Below are 22,041 nucleotides of genomic sequence, written 5' to 3'. Positions count from 1 at the left end.
ATCTAGAGATTTTAATTGTCTTATTCTCAGGACAAATTAATAAGCAAAGGAAACCCCCAGCCCATAAACCTCATCATTTTATATTAACAAGCCAGGCTACAAAGAGGTGAAGGCAAGTGCCTTGGGGTTGCCCATGGACCAGCATTCAGAGATGTACCAGGTCTTAAAAGACTTGTCTTTTATGCTACTTAATAGCTCTGGAAGAGACTTCACATATAGCCCCTGCTCATCCAATCCTCCTCTTCCTCACCCACTGGGCCCTCACCATCTCCCCCCTTATCCTGGACCATCAGGCACACGCTTCAAATGCAAACCCTAAACCCTCATTTCCTGGCAGGTCCAAGTGCTCACATGTGCCAGCAGCCTCGCCTGGCAACCCTGCTCTGCTGCCTTGGTTCACCGCTCTGCTTCAAGATTAAAGACCGTTCCTGAGGAAAGGATGTCATCATTAGGGCTTAAACGCACGCCGCCCTTTCAATTAAGATGTAGAAGTTAATAAGCGCGTGTGCGCGCACACGTAGGCTGAGCTGGAGGATGTCAGTTGACTGGGATGCGCTGGAGGAGGAAAGAGGGAGGTGGCACATTGCGCTGGGAGAAGAAACACATTCTTCAGCTGACGCAGGTGAACCTGCCCCAGCGTCGCAGAAACACGGCTTGCATTTATGTGTTCTGAGGGGCTGCAGGAAAGAATGAAAAAAGCCTCATCTAATTAAAAAAAACAAAACACAACCTACCCAAACCCTCACTGAAGTGCCGGTGCTAATTTTAAGGTGTTAAATTAATCACCAGATGATGCAGAGAAAAGCAACAGTGCACGGAAAGTCTCACTTGGAAGAGCAGCAGCCAGGGCTGGAGGGCACGAGTGGTGTTCCCCAAAACCAGCCCTTCCCTGTGGCCTTGCACTCAGTGCCCTGCGAGGGAAGGAGAAGTGTCCCTCTTCTCAGCCATGGCGGGGAGCATGAGGGGGACGAGGTGGCACAGTCGTTGGCACTGGGATCCAGCTCTGCATCCATCAGGGTCATAACAGCCCAATGCTCTTTGCATTGGCCATGAGAGGGAGACCCACAGCATCCACGGCAAACTGGCCCTAAAGTACCCAGGAAAGCAAATATTACCTCAGGAGGATTTTTTTGTGGAACCACAAAAGCCTGGTTTCCTCTGGCTCTGTCTCATGATGGGATTTTCCTGTTTCTCCTAAGGTGTGAGATTTAATTAAATGTGCAGGAGCTTGTTGAATCTGAGACTTGTGCCCAGCTGTTGGATTTGTTAGAAGTTGTCCAACAGGCTCAAAAGCTATTTTAGGAGAGATGGAAAGAGGATGAGACAACTTTATTCTCATTTCTTTGAGAAACCATGCTAAAGATATGAAATAACAAAGGACCCATCTCTACAAAAAAAAAGGAAAATAATGGGAAAAAAAAGAATATGGAAGAATGGCAAATGGTAATTCTTGGACAAACCCCCTTAATTCCTTGCCAAAGATGGAAAGGCTGCCAAGGAAAGAGAGGAAAGAGCAGCCTGAGGAGCCTTTGGCCACTGGCAGCCTTTCAGGCATATGATGCTGGGGCAGACAATTTGCTCCAGGCCAGAGCCAGGGGGTTGAAAGGGTGTGACTCCTGGAGGTAAATCTTTGGGAGTGACCTCACTAATGTGAACAGGAATATTCCTTGTCAGAGGCTTAGCAGGATTAGCATTCTGCTCAGAATTACCCACTGTGGCAGGTACAACCCCCCACAAATAACAATTAAGGGAGCAGCAGCCAAGGAGTTGCTCCACATCCTCTGGAAGGGCCATCCTTCAGCTTCTGGAGGAGCCTGTAGTATTTGCAAAGCAGTGTAAGACCCAGTGCAGAAAATCCTTATCTCAGGGCTTTCAAAATGCCATCTTGCCTAAAAAAGCTCATCAATTCTTCGCCTACCTCAGTACAAGATACTTAGAGCTTATTAGATATGGAGCAACCATGGGTCTTGCTCCTTCCCACAGAAAATATTTTGGCTTGCTGCTGGGAATAATGAGCACATCTCGTGGGCCTCTTCAGAGCAGCAACAGAGCTCACAGTGAGAAACCATCCTTATGACTCAAGGGAGAGTGTCTATGTGAAATCCACTTTGCTCAATGAAGCCCACCTCAGACCAGTTGGCAAAGTACTGATTTCTGCTGGTGATTAACCCATTCCCAGTGCCTGAGTACACCATGTGCTGCCTCCCAGACCTGCTGGGGAGGCTGGTTACACTGACTACAGAACATCCTGCAAAACATTCAACCCACCCCCTCACTGGCAGAATACAATCACCTGTTGCTAGAAATGGGAATCAGCTGCCAGGCAATGGTTTTGTGTTCAGTATGTTGTCTTCATCGTGGATGCACTAAGACACAGTCTCTGCAATATCTCTGCCAAGAGTGGCCATCCCACACCCTGACCCACCACCCACCCCATGCCACACAACACCTCGTGTCACCCATGTGGAGTCCAGACTGCAGAAAACCTCCCCAGACTGAGGAAACCCTGTCACAGAATGATGGTTCAGCTCTGGCCAGGTTCCCGCTAGGAAAATGACTTCTCACCTTGGAGATGGGATCAGGTTTAGCCAATTAAAGAGATGGATATTGAAAAAATCTAAAAAGCTTTTAGAGCCTTAGAGTGTTTAGGGATCAGTGTTAGTGCAGCTCATTGCACAACCCAGCATCTGACTAAGGTGAGACTTGGACTTCATTTTGGAAAGCATCAGAAAGCCAGTGTTTGGGGGGGTGAAATCCTTTCAGTTTTCATTGTATTTTAAGGAAAAGTTCCAGTAGGGAAACAGGACACCTAAGGAAAAGCTGAATGCTGAGAACACCCATCACTCAGTCTAGCTCAGCCACATTTCCACACGTCAGTAACAAGTTGAACGATCTGCACAAAGATTCTTGCCCCCCCTTCCCCAGGTGTCTAAGAGGAGCAATTTTGACCTTATCAGCTGAGGCTGTGAAGATGAGTCAGTATTAGCGAAATGCTCTGAAGATGAGCAGTCCTGATTACATAAGGACTAATCAGAACCTGTTGATTTCTCCTTCTGGAGAGGCTCTGGTTCAGCAGTGCTAATTAGCAGGGTAAGCCCAGCAAGCCCAGGCACGTCATCACCACCTGCGCCGCGCTGGCACAGCAGCCTGTGACATCTGCAGCAGCACCAACTCTTCAGCAACAAAGGTGTAGGACTATACATTTCTTTTTAAAAAGGGTAAAAAAAAAAAATGTGCACCATGCCAAAGGCTGCCCTTCTCGTTTTGGGCTGCTGCCCACCTTGCACTTCGAAGGGAAGTGCTGCAGGTTGGGGTACACCCAGCTGGGTGTTATATGCCCACTTGTGCCAGAGACATGGGCAACTACAAAAGCTGTCCTTGATCACTGCCAGGGTGCAAGTCTGGACACAGAAACTTCTCCATTCAAAGAAATCAGAACAGAGAAAGGCTGAAGCCTTCACTGCTGCCTCCTGTGCTGAGAGAACTTGCTCAGCAGTCTGATTTCAGCCCATCCTGCTCTGCCCTGGTCCACATACTGCAGTACAGCTACTGCAGACATGTGGGAGCAGTAAAAACACTCTTCCAGTTCTTTTCTTCTCCAGTGTGCTCCCACCAACCCTTTACAGAAGCTGGAAGCAGCACTGTGCAGAAGATTCCACAGACCCACAGCAGAACTGCCCCCCAGCCTTCCCCATCGTGGAGTTAATCAGGCAGTGACAAAATTCACTATGCACAGAAACAACAGGAAAAAGAAAGCTCATGTATCCACCTTGTGTGTGCAGTCCATCCTCCCCTTGCTGAGCTCACCTGCCCCACTGCTTTCCTTGTCCTCAGCATTCCACGCACGGCAGGCTGGGAGATGGGCAGCTCAGGCTCGGGGACTCAGGATTATTCACACAGCAAAGCAAGGAGTTGGACAGGAGCACAAATAAGGCACGAGTCATTTCCAGACCAGCACATTTTAAATCACACAAGTCAATGAAAATTTAACTTGATTTACAGTAAATCTTCACATAATCAGAGAGTGGTTGAGGTCGGCAGGGACCTCTGGAGGTCACCTGGTCCAACCTCCTGCCCAAGCAGGGGCACCTAGAGCTGTTTCTTCAGGACCATGTCCAGGCAACTTTTGAGTATCTCCAAGGTGGGAGACTAGTGGACAGTGCTTGGTCACTCCCACAGCAAAAAAATTTTGCTTGTTTCCTCAACAGCAAAAGGATCTTTGCACTTTCACCTTTGCCAGTGATCATCCCTTAAGAATAAGACTGGGCCCTGTTCAGTGTATATAAATTTTTTTTCTAGCCTGGACCAGAGAACTTATTTCCTCTGTGACTTACCTTTTCATCTGTGCACCATTTATCACAATCCTCCAGAAGCCTCCAAAGGATCAGGGCAGCTGCCAAGCAGGGCTGCATAAATTCGTCAACTCCAGGCAAGCAGCAGTTTGCTGGATAGCAATTCCTTGTTTCTGTACTCAACAGGGCTTCCAAGACTTCCCACCACCCCACCTCAGGGCTCTCACAGTGAAGAACCCAACTCGTGCCAGCTCAGTGTAAGGAAGCAGGAGGCTGCCCCAGCCTCTATCAGACTCCAGCTGCTGGAAGGTGCCATCTGAAGAAGCCAGATGAAACCTCTTACAGCAAAGGGTGAGTAAGTTCACTGACCACACTTCACTACACGTTTCAGCAAAACTGCAAGACTATTGCACATGGCTGGTCTTTAGATCTTATTAGCAGAGAAAGGCTTGGACAAGTGGAATAATTCACATTTTTTACTGGATGAACCAGCAACAGGAGGAAGGGAACAACGTATGTGGATGAATCCAATTCTTCAGCTATTATGGAAAATGCAATGGAAATACTTCCCTCTCAGTGCCAAGTACATGAACTGTTTGGGTTGGAAGGAACCCAAAAGGTCATCCAGTTCCAACCTCCCTGCCATGGGCAGGGACACCTTCCTCTAGACCAGGTTGCTCAAGAGCTTCATCCAACCTGGCTTTGAACACTTTACAGGGATGAGGTATCCACAACTTCTCTGGGCAACCTGTGCCAGTATCTCTCTGCCCCCACAGTAAAGAATTTCTTCTAACAGTTATTCTAAACCTACTCTCAGTTTGAAGCCATTCCCCCTTGTCCCATCACTACATGCCCTTGTAAAAAGTCCCTTCCAAGTCTTGGAAGCTCCCACTGCAAATCATCCAGAGAACCTGCACTTGCCTTTAAGCCCTTCTGAAAAGCCTCACCCTGGAAGGCAGGACCCCAGTTATCCCAGGACTATCAAGCTGCATATGTCCTCATCCATCTGCCTTAAAGTCTTAGCAGCTGGCACACCTCATGCCCCAGTGCAGCAGTTATTTCAGACTTTAAACTGATTGCCAGTACCCATGCAGCCAGTGTTTTACAAAAAAAATTGAGTAAATGTGGTCACTGAGGTTTGTGTCATTCCAGAACTTCCACCCTGTGATCCAGACCACATGACATTGTGTCCGTGATGCGACTCCGCAGGCTCTGGTCATGCAACAAGTCATCCATGACCCCACAGTGATCAGGCAGTGAAGGGTAACACCCCACAGACACAGACACACACTGCTCTGTGCTCCACACATCATTCCTGCCTCCACAGTGGCTTTACCATCAGCCAAACGACCCTTCTTCCAGTGCTGCAGATTCTTGTAAAGAAAATGGCCCCAGCCCAGTCTGGATCCAAAATCAAGGCAGGGACTGGTTTCCCTGAATGAGCACTCCAACGTTGAACTCCAGCAATCCATCAGGTATGACAACCATCCAGCTACTGAACCTGCACTTGGCACAGGGTATGAAAATGCATGTAACAGCAGTTTTCAGAAACTTTGGGAAATATCCTAAATGGAGACGAAAAGAGCAACTTTTTCTTTTTTTCCAACAGGAAGCCAGTTAATCTCAGGATAACCAAAGAAAATACCAAGTTTTACTGCATACACTGCTAAGTGAGAGGTTTAGACCATTTTCTATTTAATATGAGGGAACAACTGCACAAAGAAAATAAAGAAACAAGATGCTGAACTTGCATCTCTTAGGACAGACCAGAATGCAACAGCTAACTCTGCTTGCAAAAACATCGCAAGTTTCCCCTCCATTTTTCTCCTGCCAGAAATTAAGTTTTCAGACGGACACAAAAATGCATGAGAAACACTTCATTTAATTAGCTGTTCCCCAGACCAGCCTTGTTTGTTTTTACTGTTTTGGGGTTTGTTTTGCTTTTCAATACCAAGTAGCTCAACCGCACATTTTTTAAATATATAGTTGAAGTACTTTGTTTCCAGACTTGAGAGATCAAGGCTTGTTCAAGCCTCTAGTCCAAAAGCCAAGGAGCTGGTCAGGGAAAGCTGCACAGGGCTGTGCCAGGTGCCAGGAGACCGCTCACCTCCACCAGTGCCACGCAGATGCAGAAGCAGAGAAACGCACGACAAACAGCCCACATCGGTTTGTTCAGGACGTGCAATTTATTTTAAATGACATTTTTTTTGTTCTCTTAACAAGTCTACGCTTGTGACCTGGATAAATTCACTCCATCCTGACAGCGTTCCCAGTTACAAGTCCAGGTGAACAGTCCACAGCACGGGGTCCGCCGGCCCCTTCCTCGGGACACCCGCGCACCCTCCACTCAACAGGTACAGAGGAAAAACACAGAGCAGGTTTGTCTGACTGAAACCCCTTCCAAAAAAAAAAAAGCTGTCACTCGTCTCTCCTTCCCTTGAATGGGCACAAAGCAAAGCTGAGCTCCTTGGCCAGCCTGGAGTTCCAGTAGCAAAAAAATGTTTGGGATCACTCGCAAACAACTTCCCAAGCAATAGTCAAACAATCCATTGGCTCCAAGGATCTCTCACGCCTCCTCTTAAGGTCAGCAGGTGAACATTTTTCACAAAGAAAAAAAATAAAATAAAATTTAAAAAAAAAAAAAAAGTTGATATGGAGTAATCAACGAAAAATTATAAACAGAACATTTAAGGTTTGCAGCTATTTTATTTACAAGTATACATTTAACACAAAGAAACACTGATATCCAAGCCTAGTTAATAGTAGTGTAACAATATGCATCATTTTGATGATTATTCTAACCAACAAACTACACTGAAAAATTAATGCCAGTAAAATTCTTGGTCATAATATTAAGAAATACAATATATAAATTGAAAATATGATTGCTTAAAATTTGAAAATGGAAGTGAAGCCATTTGCACAGGAGTCAGAGTTTAACATAATCTGAAGGGAAAGGCTCCAAACCAACTGTTTATCTTTCAGGTTAACAGAAGAAAAAAAAAAATTAAAAAAAAAAAAAAAAGAAGCATAGTTTATCTTTAAAGATAATGGGCAGTTTTGCTTCTTCAGGTAGAATGTATTCCCAGTGTTTTCAGGTTCTGCAGTGGAATTACATTACTGAGCATGAAGACTTCCCTTGTGAAGCTGCCCCATCGATTTTTTCTGCCTCCAAAATTATCCTCTTAAAAACATCAACGGCAGTCTGCAAAGAGAGAGTGCACCATTAGGAGGGAAGAAGAAACTGCCTACTTACTGAAAAAATAATTAAAAATATGTTAGCAGTTTTACTGGCTACATCAGCAGGTAAATGCACGTCCAATGCTCAGTCCGAAAGCAAAGAGGGAAAATACAGTAATTTCCATTCCAAAGGAAAGTGTAACCCCTGTTCCACAGCAATCCTCAACTGGTTTCTGTCACAGCAGGGAGGGCAGGTACACAGTGAGCCAGACTCACAACAGAGCTAATAACTGTAATTCACTTTATTTTGCATAGTGAGCTTGCACTGAATGACTGAGAGCACAGAAGATCTTGGTGTTGTGCTGCTCTGGAGAATAAACCAATTCCTTTCCTCTCAGTAATCTTTAAGATACCGAGTAACTACAGAAGGCAGCAGATTTTTCAGCTCTCAACACTGACTTTGCACAACCCAGAATGAGGGTTATTTTTAATATTCTTGATTTTCTCATCTTCCCTGTAGGTAAGATCAGTATTAGACACGGTGCAGGAACATGAGGGGAAAACACAAATATTAAGCAATATCCTTTGATTAAGCCCTTCTGAGAGAAAGGGGGTTTATATTTTAAACAGCCTGCACTGTACAGTTAGTGCTTCAGTGTTTAAATCTTTGACTTGGAAACGTTCTCATGATCATCTCAGATGTGCTATTTGATCAAACCTCCAGTCACCCATTTCAGGAATTCCAAGCATAGGAAAATATATTCATTATATAAAAGCAGTCGCAGTATGAAAGAGGATAAAAAGGGGGTTTTGTGGTTTTAATCAGCAGGCTGAAGAGCACCCGGTGATTTATGACTATGTATTCTGATCTAACACATGTTTTTCCACCTCCACAAGACATAATTCTCAACTGGATCACTTCCAAATTAATCCCATTGATTGAATCCCCACAACAAACTTAACAAGATTAGACTGAATGTTAAAGTTTCCCATATTTATACTGTTTGTGCACAGTACGATCTCTGGAACTATTTAAAATACTTCACCAGCTGGAAATAGAGTATTCCTCCATATAATGCAGCTTCCTGCAATCCCAACAGGACCTGACAGAAGTGGCTCATTAGTTCAGTAATGATACAACATTTCCTGGGCAAATTAGACTCTAGAAGAACCGTGCACTGCAGTTGCTATCAAACTGGTTCCACTAATGAAGAGTTTCCCTTAATCAAAAGTTGGTGATGCACTGATTTACAAATATACTGCACCACTGTTTCCTTGGAGGCAAAATTTTCAATGGTTTCATTTCAGTGCACAAGTTCTTCATGCCCACGTTTCACAGCACCCATTAAAAAACCTCCACAACTTACTCTGTCAACCAAGAAGCTGCACATTCCCTGTCAAAGACATGCTGTTTGAAGCAGTAAGATGTAGGAGTTCACGGGGTTTGTTAATTCATTTCACAGAAAATACATATTCACTGGGAAGGTTTAGTCGCTGTCCCACAGTTAACGCTTCGGAATTTGTAATCCAGCTCAAATCTGCTGATGAATTTTAGACTGAGCCCTTAAACAACACAGGAAGCTGTGTTTTGTGACAAGGAATAAAGAACACAGCCAGACTTTATATGCATCTGCCTCCATATGTTCCAATTATGGAATGTGGGTCACACCTAGCCCACAGAAAGCCATCTGCCTTCCTTCTACCTTTCTCCCCCTGAGGAAACAAAATCCATGTCAGCCTGGGCAACACCTGCTGCCCATGGAGCTCAGCACCATGCAGGAGACACCAGAGACTCAGCTGCTGCTGCAGATGTGCCCCTCGGTGGGAGCAGGACAGACAGCTCGGGATGTGGAATTCTCTGCACGAGCAGGGAGTCAGGAATGTGCTGCCAGGAGCCAGCAGGAAGGTGCAAGCACCCAAATCCAGCCCACAGCTGCCGGAGTCATCCTTTGGCAACTGTTTTATTATTTCAAAGAGGAAACTCTCAACTGCTCATACTACTGGTTTATCCTGGCACAGAACTGGGCAAAGGAATTTGAACAATACTTAGGCAAAGGAAGAGAGAGTTTTTCCTCCATCCTTTGCCAGTCCAAACACAGTCCAAACATGTCAGATCCCGGGATCCCAAACTACTCTGAAGCATTTACTGAGCACTGCATCTTCTGAGCTCAAAGATGAAGTTGCCCTCGAAAAATAAGCAACAACCAAGTAACTGGTTTTTAAGAGACCTCCATTTTGGTAAAAAGTACATTTTTTGCTACTTCCTTGCTGGATGAACATAACTTGGTTACTTGTTACTCCCTAAATTCTTCCAGTAAAAGTTGGCTCCCACCTTCAACTAGGTTTAAGACCAATTTGGATTCTGGCTGTATTTCAAACAGTTACTACTTTATTGTACTGGGATTAAGATGAAGCACTCTATCATGGCCTAGGTTAAACTAAGTAGGGAATTCCACAAGAAAGGCCTGAAGTTCCTGAAGTTATCCCGAGCAGTTCAGCATGTCTGGTAATAACGAAGCAGCTTGAGAAGACATTACAATAATAGCCCAGCAGTCATCTCAGAGGTCTTTTCCATCAAGTCTCAGAATTGCCTTCCCGAAGCCCAGGGACTTCCCCTGATGACTGATGTGCTGGTGATATGCAGGTTCCTCCCAAAGTCCTACCAGGTCACCCATGTCTGGAGGAGATGTATCTGACCTTGAGGACTGTGGCCAGCCACTGCCATTTATCATCACCACAGCTTTGATCTTTGCCTGTCTCACTTTCCATCTACTCCAAGTCACGTCATTTCTGGAATGTGTTATCTTTTGCTAACTCCTGGCAGAATAGGTATAGTTTGCTTAAGTTAATCTACAGAGCTATTTTAATTGCCCAACATTGCTAGGCCAAGCTCCTTGGACTCTTGTAGATGCTCCAAAAAGGATTTTTCTGGGGGGAGGAGGGGGCAGGAGGGCAAAGCAGGAAGGTAGAAGAGGGAGAAATGAGCCTTTGCCATCAGATCCTATTATAGGGAACACCTCTGGTTTCAGCAGTTCTTTGCAAAGGACAAACCACGCAGCTGACGGAGTGTGGTCTAACCCCTGGGGCAGAAAGACCTTCTCTCCTCACAGCTGTGAAGAACATCACATACCCAGCCAATCTCAGACCAGCACACCAGACACTGTCATTCCTCTGCTCCACATCCACCACACAGAGATGGCTCAGTTTCTGAGAGAATTAACAGATGTTCCCCCACTCAGGAAGCTTTGAACTCTCTGCTGAAGTTCTAAATTCCCAACCCAGTCCAGTTCATCCCTTTAAGCATCAAACTGGTGTTCTATTAAGCAAACAGAAGCTAAAGCACTGTTGGAAGGAGTATAGAATTAATATCAATAGTTAAGCTACACTTGTTGTACAAAGCCAGTACAGGTGATTATCTGGATAAACTTCAAAGCAAAAATACCAACAGATTTCTTTTTCCAGTAATGTTGACTTATGCAAGGTGAACACTCAGTACCAGGAAAATGACAGCATAGGTTGTTATCAAGGTCAAAAAAAACCCTTTTCCCCCCCAAACCAGAGACAGTTTCAGAGTAAGAGAAGATACTCTGTCTTGAGAGAGGTCTATAGATGAGCTGGTTTTACTCTGTCAAAATAAGATTTGGAGGAAAAAACCTGCTTGAGTTCAGAAGTGCTCCTGGTCCAACCCACAGGGAGGGATGTTACAATGCCTGATGTCTCCTGTTCCCCCAGCACCTCACAGATCCAGACTCCACACTTGGCTCTCAATGCTCAATCTTCCACCCCTTCAGAGGTGGAGGTCTGCAAGACAGACTAAGGCAGCTGTGCCAGTTTTGGGCTCCTTCCCACTTTCTTTCATACATCCTGACCCTCCGAAGGAAATATGTCAGGGAGCCTGAAGGATGGTCACATGCTGTGAGCACCCATCTCAGAAGTGACATATGATCTCCCAAACTTCAAGTTGGACAAATTTTCCAAGTGTATTATGTAAGAGGCGTGAAGGAGGAACTGTGTTCGAGCACCTGCCTCTGACAACCTGCTGCTAAATCCAGAGGGACACAACTTACAGTGACCTGCAATCGCTGTTCTGGAGGATCCTGCTGAAAGGAAGACCTTTGCCAGCAAGAATACACACAACTTCTGATTTTATTTTTTTTTTTTGGTGGGATTTGTACAGGCCTGTCCAGGATTTTGAGTATCAGACATGCAATTGCCATTCTGATTTCCCTGAAGGCTACCAATTTTGCCATATAAATTCCAGCTGGCAGCTTAACTTAATACAGACAGTCTGAGACTAAGGAACAGTCACAAACACATGGCAGTCAATGGGGCTTTGTCAGTGCAGCAAGTTAACACACAAGAGATGCCAAGCATCCTAGAAAGCTTGCAGCTTCTTTGCATAAATAAAGCCAACCTTTTTTATTCTTGGTTCAAGAACAATAAAAACTCCAGAAAAGTTACCAGTAAGATATTCTGCTGCATATGAATCGCTGTGCTGTTACACACTGTGAACATATGCCAAAAGAAAAAGAGCACTGGCAATAGCTTTGCCTAATCCAGAAGTATTAAGTCATTTAAAAATAAAGAAGTGGAAAAAAAGATCAGATGTTTTTAATGGGTTTATTCTTTACACTGTCAATTTAATTTCCTTTGGTATGCATTTGAAGCTCTCCAGCATACAGAGAAGGTATTGAGAAATTTCATGCTTTCATCATGCCCAGTTCTGACAAGGTTCATACAAGTCAGAAGTACTGGTAAACTAACTCCAAGTGTTCCATATCTGGTGACAAAAAACAATCCAAGATTTTCTTCCAGGGAAAATCCAACTTTACTCAAGTAACTTGTAGAATTGTTGACAATGAACACTAGACAAAAGCTTTTGTTTTGATTTTGGGGATAGGGAAAGAAAGAAAGGCTGCTGAAACAGGTCCTGTCATAGCTACATGACTGCCCTTCTGATTGTGCTCATGTTACCAAGGAGGACAAGGATGTGATATGCTACCTTAAATGTGAGACCTTAACATGTGTCTATATTTTCAAAACTCAAAAGCCTTGATGCTCTTGAGAGCTATAAGAAAAAATAAAATAAAAAAAAAAGAAGGGAAAAAACCTACCCCTCCTCCCCAGCCTGCAGCAGTTATCCATCACTTCACATCTGAACTAGGAGGCTCTTGTAGCTTAAGATATGTCAAATCAATGACAAAATATTATTACCAGCCACAGGAACAAATTCAGACACCATAACGTATTTAGGAGGCATTTTAAAAAAAGTTATTTAGAGCAACCAAGAATAAGATGTTATTTACCATGTAATTAAACATTTTCTTTCTGTGATAGGAGACCAGCAAGTGTAAATGTGTGTGGGTTAAAATGCTTCAGACTGTGCAGCTTCACTCCAGCTGTGTCACAGTGGTGCTGAACTTCTGTTGTGTTCTGACACTTTTCTGTGTTCCCCCACCCCATGGACACACAGAATGATTATTCCCCACAACAGAGAGACTGAGGACCTTAATACACAAGGTTCATTCCCTCATACCAACTCACTGCTGTATAATCAGTGACCTCTTATTTAAGGTAACAGACCCTGTCCCACCCACCACGTGGATCTTGGTTTTTTTTTTGTCACTAAGTGTTCTGCTATGTTCAGAGAAGCTTAACTTTCAGTTCTTCACTTCCTCCTCCCATTGACAGTTGCATGGAAAAAACACATAAACCTGAATGCAGGCAGCCATTCTGTTTCCATCTACACAAAATATCTGTAGAGTACATGCAAATACTTTAGCTTCCTTTATTAAGTGAAACTATGAGTCATCCATTACACTGCTGTTTGAATGAAGTGACTCTTAAATCCATTACCTGATTTTCTTTAGCAGAAGATTCCAAGAAAGCTGCATTCCAGGATTCTGCTAAAGCTTTCCCTTCTTCATAGCTGATCACCCTGACCAAAGAAAGAAAAGTATGTTCTTTATAGCTTGCAGAAAAATTGGAATCTGATATGTCAAGAAATACCTCCAAGTACCAAAGTACATTAAGTGCATTGTAACAGGAATGTCTTGTGAAGTCTGATCTAAAGCATTTGCTTTTGGCTGCTGTCAAATGCACTACTGGGCCAGGTATAAAACTCCTCTACAACCCAGAAGAGCAGTTGTCCCAAAGTACTACTTTATTTTCATGATCTGTAGCATCATCTGGTATTGTACAGTTGTGACAAACATACTTCTGTTACTTATTTTGGAAAAAACCACAAACAAACCCAGAGTGTTAAATGACTGTCCCTGGAACCTTATAGCAAAAATCAACATTACAACAGAAGTTCATGGCTCACAGTTCACATTCTGGACACAGTTCCTTTGCCCAGTACCTTATTTTAACCTACAATTTGATTTTAGTTATGGAAAGCCAAGAACAAAGCCAGTGTGCTGCAGCCACAGGAATGTGGGCTGCTGCCTTGCATTTCCCACATTCTGGAGTTCACATACCGTTCCATATGCAGGTCTTTTTTATTTCCAACCAGCATAATGGGTATTCTGTGAAAGAAAGTTCAGAACTTCAGAACAGTTACAGTATACTGAACAAAGCACTAGCAACATGCCTGCAATGAAATGAGATGAAAGTGTCACTACTTACTGGACTTTTCCCACCATATCCAATAACTTGCCATGGATAACTTTTATCACTTCAAAACTGCAAAATAAAGGGATGAAGTCACACATGCACTCTGATGTTTATCCTCAATACCCAATACACAAGCAATTACACGGATATGTAGGTTGCTGTGTTTAAAACTTACTCTATGTACAATGGCAGAACTACAAAGATGCCCCAAAGTCTCACCCACTTGTGTTACAACAGCAAACTGGTCCCAGCAGCAGCAGAGACCAGCCTGTGCCTACCCTTACAGCCTCCCCAGCTATGGCATTTGCAGAAATAAATAACATTACCCAGGACTGATGCATCTAACACAGAATCACCCCAAGTCCCTCCCACCTCTCATCTGGTTTATATCTGCAGTGAGAAATTCAGCTGCTATAGTTCAACAACCCTGGATGAGTATGTCAAATTAAAGCAATTGGAAAGAAAAAGTAATTAGTTAAGCAGGTTCCATCTCAAAAGAATACATTTTTTTTTCAAGAACACTTAGTTCATACATAATTTTAAGTTTTACTTATGTGAAAGCCAAAATAAGCCTAACATTTTAATTTTCTGTGGAAAGTGAGTAAACTGATCTGCAGGATGGCATTGAAACAGTGATTATTCAAATACTTGTTGTCTGTTGCCCTACCATGTAGGTGAAGATTGGATATAGGAGGTAAAGAAGCAGTACTGTGAAATACCAAGGCAAAAACCTCACTAACAAAATCCACTGCATTTGACATTTAGTACTTTTGGGAACAAGCTATAAACGGGGCTGAAGAGCAGATGTTGTGCTCCTCTAGTTACATTATGGAATGAATGCTGGTACACGAAGTGCACAACTCAGATTTGTTTTAAGGGAGGCACAGGCTCACAGATGAGACACACAACAAAAAAAAAGGGACTGAAACTTTTCCAGTTTCCAAGGTTGTTAGCTACAGGCAGTGTCTTGACTTGCACTGCATTTCAATTAGAGTTGAAACTCTTAAAAATAGAGCAGCACTCAAACACACTTCCATCTCAGAGCAATCAAAGACCTGGTGCCTAAAAACACTACTCAAGGCATTAAAACCTCTCACTTCTGGAACAATAAATGCTACCACATTTAAGATGGATTTTCTGTCAAGTAGGTAAATTTGTCTGACTGCAGCAGTAATTTTTGAGACTAAGTAGAACACAATGCTTCTCCATGTTCAGCTAATAGTTTCAGTATATCCTATCAAGAAAATGAGTTCTTTGTAAACAAAAGCCTGACTCAGTCTGGCACAACTTACTACTGGTAACTCAAGCTGGATACTACAGATTACAGGAAAACATGAAATCAATGAAAGGACTTCAAAGACACAAAGAGTTTATGCTGAAAGCTATTAGTGAAAATTCTGGTCTTGAGAACTTGTCTTGGACACTCCTAATTATTTAAAAAAAAAAAATTAAATGGAGCTTGGCTGTGACAGAGTTGAGAGGCAACGCTACACACAGAACTAGGTGACCCTGCAAACTGAAAGAAGAATGAAAATGCTACAAAAAAATCTGCTACAGACCACAAAACTGTTTTTCGTCTGAAGAAAGAGGAAGGATCTTAGCACAGTAGCCACAGGATAACTGAATCCCTGGCACAGTACAATCTCTGTTTCCTTTCCCCTATTAGGTGTGTTGTTTCCAGCTCAGCCAGAAATACACCACAGCACAGCCCTGGTGAGTCCCCACCTGAGGTCCCAGTGCACAGTGCTGCCAGGTGTTCTTGTCCAACCTGGGCTCCCCATTTCCCAATTCTGGGTATCTATTTGTTTGTCTAGAAGTTCACAAGCTTCCTTGTCCTGTAAAAATACTACAAATAAACAACTGATCTTTGTTAACTGACCGAGGTGGAAGTCACACGAGAAGTGCTATTTAAACTCAAACAATTCTGACACAGAAACAAGTTGCCAAGAACTGCCAGGAATTAAATTGGCTTGACCAATTAGTGTTCTAGAAAGCTTTTCAAATAATTAAGGTCAGAAGGAGCAGTGACACATTAAGACAGATGCTGACCAATCCAAAAAGAACATCGTCACATTAAGCTGTGAAACTGTGAGAGATCTGGAGACTATAAGAGGTCCTTTCTAGTTCTGTCAAGCAAATGGGCTACAGGAAACAGCAAAATGTGTGAAATTAAAAAAAAAATAAAAAAAATTACTAGCTGGCAGATAAATGTGTTACACAAAATCATGGAACTTAGCAAGATACAAAATTGGAATTTAATTAAGCTGAACTAGAGCAAAAGCCTCCCAGTAACCTTGCTGCTGAGAGCCTGGGAATATGAAAAATGTAGGGCATTAGCTCTTATTCAAGTCCTATTTAAACTTCCACTGGAGGCTGGCAGGGAAGATGGTAATTTTAAAAGAGCATTTCTATTAAGTTTGCTGTCAAAGCTCTCACCCCAGCTGGATCAATACTCAGATCAATACACACACTTGGACAGAAGTCAAGACAGATGGTGACTGATCTGACTGCCTGGGCAAGTCACTGATGCTATCAGAGTATTGTGGAAGATCTTCCCTACTGCCTAAACACTGTCTTGATACAGAACACAGGGAATTGAACAAGATGGGATCATTGGTACTTTGAAAATTTAAAGGAAGAAAAAAACACCAAAAGCCAAACAATCTTGGAATAAATTGATCAAGACTAAATACTGATGGTAAGAGTTTCTACCTGCAGTCTTAAACTATTCTGTCCTGTTTATATTTTCACCATAACCTGGTTTCTGTTTTAGCCAATTGAATGCTACCACAGACATCATGAGGCAACAACTGAGTGGCTAAGAACGTGTCCTTTAGCTGCCAACCAAGGAACAGCACAAGTTGCAGAATCCTCCAAGTGATTTTAGTCAAAGCCACTATTGGCCTCACAGTACCACTTATCAGTGAACATTTCTGTACTCACTTTGGGAGTGTTCTCAAGGCAGAGAACACTAACTCCTATTTCACACAAGTTACTCAGCATCAACACTGAATCCCTCATTAAAAAACCCAGATCCAATGGAACTAGGTAGTTTAGTATCTCTAGACACACAAAAGCCCAACATCCATTGCATTTCCTCCAGATCACATGTGTTTGACCTTCTCTACTTCAGAACTGAAGATGAAAACCAAGAATGAAGGACTGTGAAATCTGTTCAACATTAAAGACCTTGGAAGCAACAGAAGTTCATAATCAGACCATATCCTTTCTTTGAGAAGTACAGAAGAGCCAATAGGCAAGTTGTATTACAATGGTCTGCTAAAGAGCACTTGAAATGACCAGTTTTGTCTGATTTAGAGGAAAAGACATGGAATGCTTCAGCACTCACAAAGAGCTGATCAACTTTCTTCAAGTATAAGAGAAGCACCTACTTCTCTTGCACCTGATGACAGTGAAAAGTCTAAGATCTTATTCATTTAACTAAAAAAAAATTAGGAAAACAGGATTAATTCAGCTGTTGCAAAAGAAGATACTGTACAATATTAGAAAATTAACATCTCCTCAAGAATAACTAGTACTTAAACAAGCAAGATGACCACAGGAAGGGAGAAAATAGCAGAAGATGACAAAGTAATACAAAGGCCCAGATGAGTCTTGCAAGTAAATCACTCCAGCTACGATGGACTGTGCCCTCACATCAGAATGGACAGCTAATAGCATGGAAAACACAGATCCTCTGGTTGCAGCATGTCAAGAGTGAGTCTGCAGTCCAAGAGTCATACATTGCTGTTTATAAGAAAATTTCTGATGGTTAACTGGAACAATTTCTTTGACAAGAAGTCAAAGAAATCTCAGTACTGTAAAAAGCTACAAGGCTGAGTGACTGATCTAGCAACTAATTGGGTACTTCACATGAAGGTACAGTGCCCTTTAGGTTCAGGTTTACATCTGCCTTTGTATCTAATGAAAGAGCAACAAATTCTAAAGTTATTCCTTGAAATCACTCTTTGTACTTTTACTTACACCTCAAAATAACCTAGTTCAGCACTGTCTCATTTCTTACATGGCACCTTGCATATTAGTCTGCAAAGTGCCTGTGGCATTTGGATCTGAGTGGACATTTCTGAAAAAGCTTTAATTTTAATTTCTATTGTACTTCTAAGGGAAAGAGATATTAACTGAATTATTCACAGATAAAGAAAACATAGCAGAGGTAGGAGCTAAACCCAGAAAACACCTAAACCAGAAGAACACAACAGATTTTATTACCTTTTTATTGACGTGACTGAATAAACAAGAATGTAGCCATTGATGTCTATGGAGTACGTCTGAGGAAATATGGAGTATTCATCCTGTAGAAGGAATATTGCATTTAAAATTAAGGTTGCCACAGTTCAGAACTTGATGCTATCAGATCACCATCAGATAAGCTGGTCATATTTCTAAGACACGAGGTGCATTCTATATGGGTAGTACTTTCAGATTTTTTTTCAACACAATGTCAGATGTGGAATCTTTACCAAATTAAGAGAAAGCTAAAGTCAGTCTGTATACTGTACAATTTAATCTACAGCTTTTCTGTTTTATTCCCTCTAAGACTATGGATGAGCTGAAGCTATTCCCAATCCTCTTATCCTGCTTAATTATCAGTTTCTATTAGTATAAAACATCTACTCTGTCCCACCACTAATTAGTAACTATGCCTCTTATCTTGCTGGTGATACATTTCAAAATCCTAATTTCACCAGCTGACAACAGGATCTAGCAGTTTGTAATTTCAAGTGACACTGATCACATCTAAATTACCTAAGGGGTCTGTTAGGAAGTGATTAATTGTGGCTTACTAACTAATGTTTATCAACTAAAGATGCAAGAAATACAGTTATTAGATGCTATATGACAACTCTAAGTTTACATTATACAACGAGTATTTAAAAAAAACAAACAAAACACTAGAAACGTCATCACTAAATTTACTACCCCTCTAGAAAAGGAACTGACCAAAGAGGCAAATGAAACACTCATATATTGCAGGTAATGCAACACAAACACTAGGAATCCAATGTTAAAAACCTAAGTTGTTCCAACTCATATTCCCAGGAAAAATTTCCATTTTGACAACAGCCATACTTCTTAAGGGATGAGTTCTCAAATTGTTAAACCTGTGCTTCTGAAAATGTTAATTTTAGCTTAAGATCAAATAACCTCTCTGTATATTGTCATGGCTGAACAGATGGAACAGTGCAATCACACAGCTTAAATCCAGACAACCAAAAGGAATCAAACTTCCCTAACTGGCAGAAGAGGAAAAACTCTTCATAAATCAACTTCACAGATCCAGCCAAAAAAAGTTTGAAAGAATAACACTTAACAAAAGCTGCCCTTATTTGCCTTTATTGCTACACACAGAGAGCAGCCCTCCCCCATCTTCTGTGAAATGCTAAACTGCCACTCCAGTGGGATGTGTAATCCCAAAGTCAATAGAGGAGGCATCCAAGCTGGTCTCAGTGTAAAACAGGTGAAAGTGCAGCTCTGTTGCTTGACTTTACCCGGAATTCCTCAGGAATTCCTGGTAAATCCGCTGGAATTTGGTGTTAGGTAAGATTTCCTTTTGCACTTCTCTTCTGTGACCCCGTACCAAGACTCCTGTTGAACTGAACTGCACAGAGCTCAGGAAATAACCATGACAGGTAAAGAGACACAAGACAGAGGAGGAGTACCAAGAAAAATAAGTGCCATAACCTCAACTATTTCTAATTCATGACTTAATTTTTAGCTTGTTAGGAGAAGAAAGAAAACCTGCCAATTCCCTGGAACTTGTGGGTCAAATTAAGAAATTTGTCAAGTGATATCACAATGTTGCTACAACTCTTGTACTTTTTTTTCAAAAGTACATAACAAATCTACAATATAATCCTTGCTGTGCTGTATACACATAAGTACTCCCTATGGACCATTAAGCAAGACTGACTTAAAAAAGAAATCTGTCCAAGCCACACCCTCCATAACCCCAAATCATCTCTCCCCTCTAACCCTGTGAGCCAGAACTCAAAGTTCAAGTCATTCCACGAAGAATTAAATTTTAAAATAACGACAGGCTGGGAAAGAAGCTATTTTGGCTCTAAAATACTGTATAAGGTTAAATCAATCCTCAGCAATAGAGGTATGTTACTGGTAAGTTACAGTGCCTTCCCAGAAGGCAATTTCCCCCTCAAAGAGAAATTTTTTCTTTTATCACTGAGCTACACAATCGGAGCTGTAAGGCGAGTGCACTTACAATGGCACAAAATGACACCTATGGAGCTTCCTCTGCTGCTCACACTTCTCAGCCTGCCCCTCTCTCACCCTCACTCTCCTCTGCAGAACAATTCCCATCAAACAATCCTGCCCCAGAACGTGTGGCCAGTACTGTGCTCAGACAGCTCATAGTTCACACGTGTTGCTGATGAGCACCACAAGCTGACACCACATAAATACAGCATGGTGCTCTTCAAAGAAAGCAATCAAACATACCTAGAAGGTTACAGCCCTTCTGAACAGTCCCCCAGCTATGAGCAAGTGTCCCACAGCTTTACAGTTCTTAAGTACTGGCAGCAGATTTTATAACACTAACGTTGTTTAACACTACTCACAGTTTGGTAAAACCCAAAGGCATCGTATGAGATCACAGAAGGTAAGAACACATAAGCAAAAAAATGTTAAGGATAAAAACACAGGGTTTTAATGATCCCTGATGGTTTTTTCCCTCATACAGAGAGTTTCAAAAGAGGCAGCGCTCCCGTGCACGGAACGTGCAGTGCAAGTTCAGCCAAGCAGCCCCATGTAATGAACACCTAGATCTGTATGTAATGAACACCTGCACCTCACAAAGCTCCCCAGCACACTCCAGGACACGTGTTCCCTGTCTCCTCCTGTGCTCCCTGTCATTACGGGGAGCTCGGGCACACTCGTGAACCATCGCGCTAAAATGTAAACAAACTACAGCAGTTCATTGGTAGCCCAGTGAGTACCCCCTACATGCATTTCTGCCTGCTCCCCATGACTGCTTCATGGACACAAGTCATGGTGTAGCCAGAGCACACACAAATAGGAAAATTCATGGAAAATTTCCCCATGGTTAACTGAAGTGACATTTTCCATCTAAAGCAAGACTCCTAATTTACTCTGTAAATATCAAACAAGCTACTTATGTACTTTTGGGACAGAGTTAAGGCAGTTCCCTCTTCCCTTTTTTAGACATTCATTCAATAGACAGGGAAAAAACAAAACAAAAAATCACTAACAAACCCCAAACCAAAGTCTTTAAACAAACCCTACAAAGAAAGTCTTTAGTGACTAAACAAGAAGTCAGGATAATTTTTAAGTTAACTTTCACCTCTGAATGCACGGTCACTACGAACTTAGCTCAACAGAAGTATGAATACCTATTGTCTTAACTCTGAAGAGAGATTCAAAGAAGGAAAGATAACTTACTTGGCCAGCAGTGTCAACCAGCTGAAGATGATATTCTTGGCCATTTACTGTGATCAGTTTTGTAAAAGCTAGAACAAAGAAGAAATACAGAAACATGTCAGAATTACACACAAGGAAGGGATCAGAAGTCACTCATCTGTGTCATTGTCAGCCAAGCCACTAAGAAAAAGAACTTTAGTTACAGGCTTTAAAGTAGCAATAAAAGGCTACATTGGGTGCTGTACTTTTAACTTCTCTGTTGCAGATAACAAAACTCAGAAATTTACTTTAAGATTTCAAATTTCAGGAGATTCCCACATTGGATGCAGCTGTTCCTCCTTTACTTTCTTAAAAGGAAAGAATAAAACGGGGGTTTACATGCATTTCTAAGAAACTTTGAGGCAACTGTAATTACTGGTAACATAAGACACTTAAATACAACTGGCATCAAAGCTAAATTTGAACTTATTATAAGATATTTTCCTCAGTTTCCAAGCAGTTTAGCACAATCAATTTCCTAAATGTAAATCCCACGAAGTAA

General features: G+C 42.2%; 1 protein-coding gene across 1 annotated transcript in view; it reads right to left on the bottom strand.

Moving 5' to 3' along the window:
* Window positions 1–6,455: 6,455 nt before the first annotated feature.
* Window positions 6,456–22,041, bottom strand: part of RHEB (Ras homolog, mTORC1 binding) — a 38,555-nt gene continuing 22,969 nt past the window's right edge. Inside the window, exons 4-9 of the mRNA XM_029957800.1 lie at window positions 21,522–21,589; window positions 18,318–18,400; window positions 14,100–14,156; window positions 13,952–13,999; window positions 13,329–13,410; window positions 6,456–7,497 (exon numbers count right to left, since the gene is read on the bottom strand). Of these exons, the coding sequence (XP_029813660.1) occupies window positions 7,405–7,497; window positions 13,329–13,410; window positions 13,952–13,999; window positions 14,100–14,156; window positions 18,318–18,400; window positions 21,522–21,589 (431 nt within the window). The 3' untranslated portion in view covers window positions 6,456–7,404. The remainder of the gene's footprint in view (window positions 7,498–13,328; window positions 13,411–13,951; window positions 14,000–14,099; window positions 14,157–18,317; window positions 18,401–21,521; window positions 21,590–22,041) is intronic.

Source organism: Manacus vitellinus, unplaced genomic scaffold, assembly GCF_001715985.3.
Source record: "Manacus vitellinus isolate BGI_N305 unplaced genomic scaffold, ASM171598v3 scaffold_12_pilon, whole genome shotgun sequence".
NCBI classification, from domain to species: Eukaryota; Metazoa; Chordata; class Aves; order Passeriformes; family Pipridae; genus Manacus; species Manacus vitellinus.
Note: the sequence above shows the minus strand (reverse complement) of the source record. Positions and strands in the feature narration are given on the sequence as shown.